The 10,187-nt window shown below is 37.1% G+C and overlaps 1 protein-coding gene across 3 annotated transcripts in view; it reads left to right on the forward strand.

Moving 5' to 3' along the window:
- Nucleotides 1-5,666, forward strand: part of RALGPS2 (Ral GEF with PH domain and SH3 binding motif 2) — an 88,982-nt gene extending 83,316 nt beyond the window's left edge. For all 3 annotated transcript variants that reach the window (XM_033151281.1, XM_033151283.1, XM_033151282.1), the window contains 3 exons: nucleotides 149-254; nucleotides 2,030-2,121; nucleotides 4,873-5,666. In XM_033151281.1, coding sequence (XP_033007172.1) covers nucleotides 149-254; nucleotides 2,030-2,121; nucleotides 4,873-4,902 — 228 coding nt within the window. In that variant the 3' untranslated portion in view covers nucleotides 4,903-5,666. The remainder of the gene's footprint in view (nucleotides 1-148; nucleotides 255-2,029; nucleotides 2,122-4,872) is intronic.
- Nucleotides 5,667-10,187: the final 4,521 nt, after the last annotated feature.

The following is a 10,187-nucleotide window of genomic DNA, read 5'->3' on the forward strand; positions in this document are numbered from 1 at the left end:
CTTTGAACATCTATTTTGCATTAATGACATAAAAAGCCAGTGCTGTTTTGTTCTGTGTTGCAGCATTTAATGCATATCTTGCTGGTTTGTTTGTTTCTTCCTCTTTCCATTAACGTGGTTTTGTTGGTTGCTTCCCGCTTTCCTCCAGTTCAAATCTACACCGAGTAAGACTGTATCCGTTGTGGGATGGATGGTCATGATGGCTGATGACCCAGAACATCCAGATCTCTTCCTGCTCACAGATTCTGAGAAAGGTCAGTGACTGAATATCCTTGGTAGCTTCCCGTATGATTGTGGACCCTGGGTGATCTTGGGACAATGGGGTTATTGCCTTTCTGGAACCAAATGAACCTCAGGAGAATAAAATACAAACACTGGTCAGCAAAAGAAAATGTGTACAGTAGACGCTCAGGTTGTGTACGTAATCCGTGACGGAGGCACATCCGCAACCCGCAGCGTTCGTATCACACAGTGTCGCGTCTGTGCATGCGCGTGATGTAATTCAGCGCTTTGCGCATGCAGAAAGCGCCAAAACCCGGAAGTAACCCGTTCCGGTACTTCCAGGTTCGGCACGTTCGTATCCCGCAGTGAACGCAACCCACAGCGAGCACAACCCGAGGTATGACTGTGCTATAGAAATATTTCATTGTCTGTTTGGACACTTCGAAATGTTTTGAGGGAATTTTTTCATATTTTAAAATGTAATATCTAACGTTACAGTCCAAGATTGGATTTTAGGGTGGCTTGCAGATAGTTAAACCATTCAGTAAAAATACTATAGAAGCAGAAACAACCACATTAAATAAATTAGCTCAGAACTGTTCCCAAATATTTGTGTGACTTTTCCAGTCTGCTTTCCAGGGCCTGTTGGCATTGCTATTTTTAAAGTTAGACTTTATATGAAGTATTTCTTCAGGATAGCACTGTAGCTGAAAAGCATTTTAATTCTAATTACTAAAACGATTCATGGCTCTCTTATCTCCTCAAGATTAAAATGTCTCAAGGAATTACCTTATTCGAAAACAATAATCTGTTCCCCTTGCTTTTGAGAAGTAGCAGGGGAAATTCTGATTGCAAGTGATCTGAAAGCTAGAGTTCTTGAGCCTTCCATACTAGTAGTTTCAGTGCTGAATCCTGCAACCTTTAACTTGCCTTATATACCAATGTGATTTACTCATTAAAGCCTTGGACAGAACTGGGGTTGTGAATTTGAGTTCTTCATCATGCAGGACAAGTCAGGGCAGATGTAACAATTACTGCTTTGCCCATCAAGCTCTCAACCTCATATTGTCAGAATCCAGAATGTGCAAAGCTGGACTGGACTGGAATTACCTTATCAGCTCAAGAACTCCTGGTTTGTATGCCAGGAATTTGAGCCTCAGGAGGGTCTTGACTGCTCAGTGGATAGCTTCTCCCTCTTTTGAGTAGAGATCTAACATTTTCAAGGGTTCTGATTTCATGAACTGAAATATTAGACATGTGATCTAGATATTTTCATTTTTGTGTTCATATCAATTTAAATAAAAATGTCTGTCCTGCCTTTCTTTTCTTTTTTTTACAAAAAATTATTGGTTTTCCACAACAAGCATAAACAAATACAACACATCATAAAAAACAACAAATACAACACAGAAGAAAAACAAAAATAAAAGAAAGAAAATACATACCTACATACATACCTAACATCTACACCGGAACACACCAATACTTCATTAGTTTAATTGTAATCTTATTTCAATCTAATTAGGGGGACTTCCCCCGTTCTCTCCTCTGCTTTCATTTCTAATTTACTTTAGTAACTTTCTATCTATCTTAACACTGTCCTGCCTTTCAAGTACCATACACCACTCAGGGCCATGTTTGGTGGGATTCTTTTTTAATATGTGGTATCTTTCAGATTACGATTATATGTTAATATGCATTTTTCTGTTTCCCATTTCTTGCATTCTTTTATTTAAGCTCATTTTTAAGAGCTTAACTTGAAGTCTGTTAGTCATGATAGAAAGTTCTCCCTCTTTTTGTAATTTAGGGAACTCCTACAAGTTTCAAGCTGGTAACAGAATGAATGCAATGCTGTGGTTCAAGCATCTGAGTGCTGCCTGCCAGAGCAACAGACAGCAGGTGAGGGAATTATGGCCTGCTTTGGCGACTAGCAATGAGTGCTAAATATTAAACAATTCTGTACAAAAGTCAGTCTTCAGTCTTGCTCGGAATAACCATTGTTCAGTTCACATAATGGCCTCTTCTAATAGCTCCTGGCGTTACTGAAGATAGGTAGTGTCATATATCTCTAATTAGCAGCTTAAAACAATGAGTGCATGTTAAGTGCATGTAAAAATGAGTTCCTGGTCTGCATTTATTTCCCATGGGACGCATTTAAATACACAAGCAATCAAAAGTGCAGCATTTGGCAATGTGTCACATTTCCTCATACAGTCCATGAAATAAATGGCTCCCATTGATTGCATTAGAGGAGTTTCCCCCCCAAAAAAATAAAATAAAAAATAAAGTCTGCTTTGAGGGCCTTGAGCAAGATTATGAAAACAAAGTTAAAGATTCTACATGAATCACCATTTTCCAAGGAAAATTAAGAAGTAATTCATAGGAACGGATAGATATATAAGTAAATATCGTTCATAATTGTCAGATTTTTTCAGATTTTATGCCCTGTGAAACTCTCCCTTCCTACCCACTCTTAATGCCCTCCACGATTTATCTTTAAAAGCTCAGCATTGTATAACTATTGTGCTATTGAACCCTGATTCCGTTCTGTAGAAATCATGCTTTGCTTGATATACGTTTATGTTGTTTTTATTCCCTCAAAATGTGCTCCACTTACATGGTTATTTAATTTTAGTTTTCTTACATTTATATTGTCCCTTTCTTCCACCATGTAACCAAAGCAGCAAACTTTTGACTCCAAGGCATTCTCCCATCCAAGCCCTAAGCATTCCCAGACTTGTTCAGTTTCAGCAAAGTACTGGCCTCATGTGCTTTCATACTATACACTGGGACCCCCCAACCCACTTGTTTCAGATTTTGAGGCTGCAGGGAGGATGAAATGAGGAAGGGGTCCCGTTGCATTTGCACAAGTTTATTCCACTTGCACACAAACATATCTCTAGACTTAGTATGGCTGAAAAATCTAGTACTATATTTCTTTTCCCTGAGCACAATATCAGTATTTTTTGCTAGCAAACGTCTCACTCCTTATTACATACATATCCAGCACTCAGAGGAATGAGATGTAAACCAAGGCCAAGACATCCAGAGCAGATAACCTTTACCCTTCTGCCCCTATTGTGAAATTTAAAAGTTACTATGCCATGTTAAATGCATATCCTTTCCCAATATCTGCATAAAATACCTAAGAAGTGGCTCTGCTAAATTTAGAAACAATCTTTCAAAAAATAAACAGACCTACACAAATATTAAGCGTTCGATTACATTGTGAGTGGGGAACTAGATCCAGCCAGTGGGGCCGATTCCTAAACCCCCACCCCCCTCAGGCCAACTTTGACTGGTAGGTGGGGCCACCCACATGAGTCATCTGCTATCATAGTGATGTTAAATGACTGACATCTGTCAAAGTTTAAAGGAGGTTGCTATAACTGCCAATCAACTGATTTACTGCAATCTCCTTGAAGTCATGCATTCAGCTGATTGGCTCTGGGTGTGCACTTTCAGAGAGACTTGTTATAACTTCTGACCAACCTTCAAACTCTCTGCAGAGGGAAAAATTATTTGAATTCAAAGAAATTAGGAAGGTTGCAACTGGTTGTGCCTCAACTTTGGATCTCACTAGGAAGAGCAATCTAAAATACTGTAATGGATTCCTACAGTCACTTCTGTTTTGACCTTATGGAAATGTGTAGCTCTCCAGTGGTAAAGAAAATAACATTTTGATTGCCCTGAGAACCTCTGTTATTTCTTCCTTTGTCTGTCTATCATTGAATTTATGCTCTTATAGTAAACTATAGTTCGGAATAAGAAGAGGAGCACCCATTCATTTTTTGTGGTGGGGTGAATGGCTGAGTGATATTCTCAGCACGGCTAATAAATTGGCTTCTGAATAAGATCACTATTTAACTGCAAAACAACAACACCCAGTCCAATAACATTTATTGTTGCTATCTTATCAAGAGACATAGGTGCTGTTCAGGAATAGTCATGGATTGACTCCAGATTGAGCAGGGGGAGAGATTACCCCTTTATATTCTGCCTAATTCAGGCCACAAATCCTACTAGCAAGCAAGAAAACAAAATAGACATTTTTCCTCACATGCAAGCAAACTTGTACAGTAGTGGGCAATCTCCAGCTCACTGGCCTTTGGAGATGATACCCAAAAAGATAAGATACCTTATGGTTTATTTTCACATCAGGAAGTAGGAATGAAGGCGGGGCTGTTTCACATTTTAATGCAAAACTGCCTAATTTGCTTTTCCCCAAACAATACATGGAGTTTGAAATTCGTACTTCTCTGAATTTTGTGATGCAGTTATCTAACAAAAATGGGTTTTTAAATATATATATATATTGGGGGAAATACAGATTGAAGGGCATCTATTAGTGAAAATAATTTACAAAAATTATGTTAGCAAAAAATAGGAGAAATGCACACTAAAAATGCTGATGAATTTTCATGAGAGCTTTTAAAACTAAACACCACAAACTGATGTGAAATTGTGACAGACTGAATTAAGATTTTAAAGATGAGAAACTGAGCAAAACCAAGATTGACAGATTTCTTCATTCCTCGCAGGAAGCCATTGTTTCCCTTTTGCACCAGTTTTATAACCTATAACTAGGTTATAGATTTCTATAACCTAGAAATCTAATTTTCCTTACGAAACCATTGCGTATGTTTTTAGGTTCCTGCCAACTTGATGACTTTTGAGTGACAAACTTCTTCAAAACATGAACGAAGATGACACTTGTGAATGCTGTCTGTCTGTCTCCTAGTTTGAGGATGGAGGTTCTGGCGGAAGCATGCCCAGCTGTACTTCTGTGCCAGAACAAAGATGGTAAACAGAGTTTCAAATCTCTGAAGTACTGAACAAAAAACATACTAAGAATTCAGGGGATGGAAGTGCAAGAGGAACTGCCATGGACCATGTTGCTGCTTAATATTTTCTGAATTGACCTGTGGAAACCACTGCCTTAAAGAATGACAGGAAATCCAACATGAAACACCAAATACTCTCTCTGTGTGTGGTGTGTGTGTGTGTGTGTGTGTGTAAAAGAAAGAAAGAAACCTCTGGCGGTGCCCGTGCTTAGGTTAAATCAGATGTAGCTCATTCGCATTTGTGTTAACTTTGTTATCTTTGAATTTAAAAGTCCCCCTTTGTTTCTTTGTAAAAGGAAACCTCATACCGCTTAAGGGCTGTGTTAATGGGCAGGTTTGCAAGGACACAGCTTGTGTGTTCTTGAAGAATGTGCAGTTACTACTACACTTGTATCCCTTCATATCAGTTCTTTGGGGGCTCAGATAATTGGCATCACTGTTTTATTTGTTTATGCTTAGAATGTGATAAATGTAATATATGCAAGTTTATTCTTTTTCTCAAAGCACTGTCTTTGTGGAACCTAGTACTGTATATGGGGATTTTCTTTCCGACAAGTGGCACAACAGCTGAACATTAAAACACCACACCCTCCTTTTTCAGAGTTCTTGGTTGTAAATTTCCTGATAGAAATAGTCTGCAGGATTTTGTAAAGCAAGCTCTGGGAAATATCATCAGGTCAGAACTGAGCCTTTATTCCTCAGTGTATTTTCAAATGGGTGACATTCTTTTATTTCCCCAACAATGCATTGTAAAGCTTTTCAATGGGCCTGTTTACCGTTTAAAGCCCCATCTTTTGTTGCATTGATAACATTTTACAAGTGACAGTCTTACTTCACATCTCTTCTTGCAGATTGGGACGCACAATGCCTGTATTTGTAGTTTGGAATTCTGAGTTGCACTGAACTCTTCTGTATCAGATATAGAAATCAGATCTCCGTAGCAAAAGCTCACAAAATGCAACCCTCAGCATAACCAAGTAAAGTAAGAACTTGGCATGAGAGAAAGCATTGATAGAATAAAAATTTATAAGAGTGGATTATTTCCTACATGAAAATCAAATGTGTAACTACACTTTTTGACCACATTTGTGGGAAATTGTTGCATTTCAAAAGATGCCTCCCTCCCTTTTCTCTTCTTTTTTTTGCATGTGGTTCTTTTCTGAAATGCTTTGAGGCGTCTTCAGAACCTTCCGATGATGCCTTCTTTTCATTTGAAGGCAAGTAGGATTATACCACAGCACAGCAGTCCTAGTAAATAAGAGAAAAAGATTGTATTCATTCTGCAGATTATCATGCGTTAGCTCTATGCTCAAGTTTATTCACAGATGAGTAACAATCTTTTTATTTTTATCTGCTTCAGAGTAGAATTCTGCTGACTCATACTTCCAGACCCCAAATTTTCCAAAGAGCTTCCCCCCTAATTCGTTAGGATAGGGCAGAGACTGGCAGCCGTCTGCAGAGGAAAAGAATAATAACGACATGAAAGTTGCTCTGAAGCTGCAAATATCAGTTCATATTTCTAAGCGATTGATGTTTGAATCTGCTCCTTTTTTCTTCTTCCCATAATAATATTAACAGGTTTCGAATATTTGCCCCATGAAGAATGAATGTTCAGTTCTGACCTTGTTGTGGTGTTCTGTGTCACTTAGTTTACATGTCTTCCCACAATAACCCATGTTGGGTGTTTCATTAAAAAGAAAGAGAGAGACATCTTCATAGCCAGCAGTATTACTGTACAGAATTTGCACAACTTTCCTTTTTAAAATTACTACATGTTTCTTTTCAGAATAAGCTTTTTTTTTAGAAAAAAAAACAAAAACGAAAAACATCTGCAACACAACACTATAAATGTATGTACTTAGTATTATGGAAGGTAATCCTGTGGAATTTTTATTTTTTTAAGAGAAAGAGAGAAAACAATTGTGTAGATACATTGCAGGCTAACCATATTTCTTCTTCATGTTTTTATGAGTAGAGAGATGCAACTGGGAACCCGTTTATATGATGCAGGTTTGCAAAAAAAAAAAACCTAAACAAACAGAGGGCCAATTCACATTACATTTCCCCCCTGTGGTACTTCATTAGGTTTTTGGCACACTAAATGGGCCTTTGTGAAATTTTTCAATATTCTGTCCAGATTATAGCACAGTACATCTTCTCTTCAATTAGTTTTGAAGTCTTTTAAGGATATGGTTAGCTACAATCTAGACAACCTTTTTGGTAGAGTTCATGAGACCAGTTCATTACATCAAAATCTACGTTAAATGGAGATGATTGTTTTTGTGACTGCAGCACACACATAATGATCCTACAAATTGACTGAAAACCAAACCGGGTTGACAGCCTTTTCTTAGATCCATACAGCAAGTTTCAAAAGGTAGGAAAGACAGTATTAAAAGCTGGCAAACGGTCCTGACTACATTTTGCCAATGCTTTTATCCAGCTTCAAATATAATACATTCATCAGAAAACTTTGATTGAAAATGAAACTGCTTTTTCTAGTTTATGAGAATTAGCAGAGAGAGTTGTGACAATTTCATAGGTTTCAACTAACATGATTGATACATTACATGAACTTAGATTGTCTTAAGATTACGCACAACTACTGAGCCATTCCAGTTTTATGAGGTGGTCAATTTGTTAAAAATAAGCTTTTTACATCTTTTTACATATGGCCACATGTTACTACACCCCTTCCCCCGTTTACCAAAAATTTGAGGTAAAAAAGGAGACTTGATTTATAATATTTCTTTTATAGTTTCTTTTGTAAATGAATAGTCTTTTAAAGATACTAATGGTAGAAATAACTATTTAGTTACTACAGTATGATTCAAAATGCATTGTGTTAAATTCTGTGATGTAAAATTTCACACCACAATGCTATGAATTCCATTAAATTAATTTACTTTGAAACAAATGGCTTTTAAAACAAGGCTCCCATCCAAAAAATATCAAAGCAATCTGTGTCTGAATGAGGCATTTTAATTGCTTGTTATCACAAGTAACTTTTTAAAATGTTAAGCTACCTGTGTGAATTTTAACAGTAGCAGGAATTCTTTGTCAAATTTATTTGACAGTGATAAATTGAAAATGCTTCAAGTTTTTCCTGTGACCTCAGATACTGGTTGCTAAATATATATATTTTTCTATGTTTTTTATTATTCCACCTAAAACCAGTCAATTAGTCTTAGTATCTTGAATAAGTGATGTTTTGATTTTAACAAAACGATTCACACTATAGTTCACACTCTCTGAGTAATGTGCCGATTTCTGTGAGCACTTTGTAAAAATGAAATTGATTGTGCTGCAGTAATTTGGTAAGATGTTTAATAAGATGTTTTGAAATTTCCTACAAGGAATGTTTAATTCAAAAGAGTAAAATTATTCTGTTAAAATCTTAAAAAAACACCCTTATTAAGGTTGAAAACATACAACAAATACAGAATACCTTCCTCCTACTGTGCCTGTTTTTCACACTGCTGTTATCAGCACCTTGACTGGAGAATCTCTATAGCACTCCTTAACTGAATTTATCAAGCTTAAGTTCAAATACATCAATTTTCTTCACTTCCCATGCAATAAACTTTAGGGATCAGTTGTTTCACATGGTGTTTCACTTAGTTTTTCACTCATTCTACCATCCTGGGTACCGGTAATTTTGTTCTTGTCCTGCTCATTTGTAATTGGACAGCAGGATGTTAAGTTGTTTAATGTCATCAGAATCCTTTCCTGACATATTTCAGCCAAAAAAAAATTCCATGTAATGAAACCACAGGTAAGGAGAACTTCACACATGACTTTTTCCTTCATGGAAATTACGTCAATGTACATGGGGAAATGTGATGCAAGCACTGTACCTGTATCCTTGATTCACACATTTTTTCCCCACATGGAGACTGTAAGAAAAATGACCCTGAAAGTGCTTGCACAAATAGTTTGCGGGTAACACTTGAACTGTAAATGCCTGTTGTGAATGTTGCTATTAGAAACACACCACCACCAGTTATAATGACTGATGTAAATAATATTGTGAAGCAAAACTCATAGTTTGCTTGCTGATTTTGAAACAACATTCCTATAACCCTGTGTATTGGTCAGGGATACTCAGTCATGAGGTGACCTTTCCAGTTGCATCTTTGTTCTCATTGTTTTGTACATATTTCTCTTTCATTCCTAAGTGTTATTAATCCTGATCTACTTTTCTCACTTGTTATGCTGGCCGCTATGAAAAACACTAAAACTGGTACTAAATAGCCAGTTTTCATTTCCCTGAAAAATTATCCTTTTTAATAGTTTGCTGGTTGCAAGTTGCTCCCTTTCTTCCATTAAAAATGGCTTGTGTCTAAGGTTAAAAGCTGCAATTAAAATGATAAGCAGATGCAAAATGTCCCTTCAAAGCAGAATGCCATTTCCTGCCCATCATTGCATGATGGGCACAACATATCTACATAAGATGTTTGCCAGTGCCTTAATTACCCGTTTGAAGACCAACTGAGCTAGCCAACCAGCACTATTCCTATGCATTACCCCATTCATGCAAATTGTGTTTTGTTTTGTTTTTTGAAGGAGCCCAATGCAAGCCTCATTGAAGCTTGAATAGTCAGTATAGTAACTCAGTTGTTGTTGCCTTCCTTTTGCTTTGAAATTCAGTATTAGTATAGTAGTGGACCCAGTGGTTTTGATTCATTCCATTCTCAAGTTTTTTTTAACAATAGTATACAGCTGATTTAGATGACAATTCAGACCTTTGCTAGGTGGTAAGGTCCTATGGTATGCTGGGCACTTCAGGACAGCCAGGCCCAACCCACATCAGCACCATTGGAGTGTGTGAGCACTTGAGTCATTTAAAAGAGCAGCTCTGGATATCACACAGTATAGACTTTCAAGCTAGTTAAACCCAATTTATGAACTGAGCATTCCATGATGCTGTGTGTTTGAAATGTCTCTGTCATACTAGCAACCTAAGGTTTTAAGGTAGACCAGGTCACATCTGAACTCTCGTTACCTAAATATAAATAACCTCTAAAGCATTTCAATATTTTCATTGGATTTTTTCAGTCACCTAATGGCACTCAAGAGAAATTGGAACATGCCCCCCATTTGGTTTATTGCGTTATTTGA

The sequence above is a fragment of the Lacerta agilis genome, chromosome 6 (assembly GCF_009819535.1).
Source record: "Lacerta agilis isolate rLacAgi1 chromosome 6, rLacAgi1.pri, whole genome shotgun sequence".
Lineage (NCBI taxonomy): Eukaryota > Metazoa > Chordata > Lepidosauria > Squamata > Lacertidae > Lacerta > Lacerta agilis.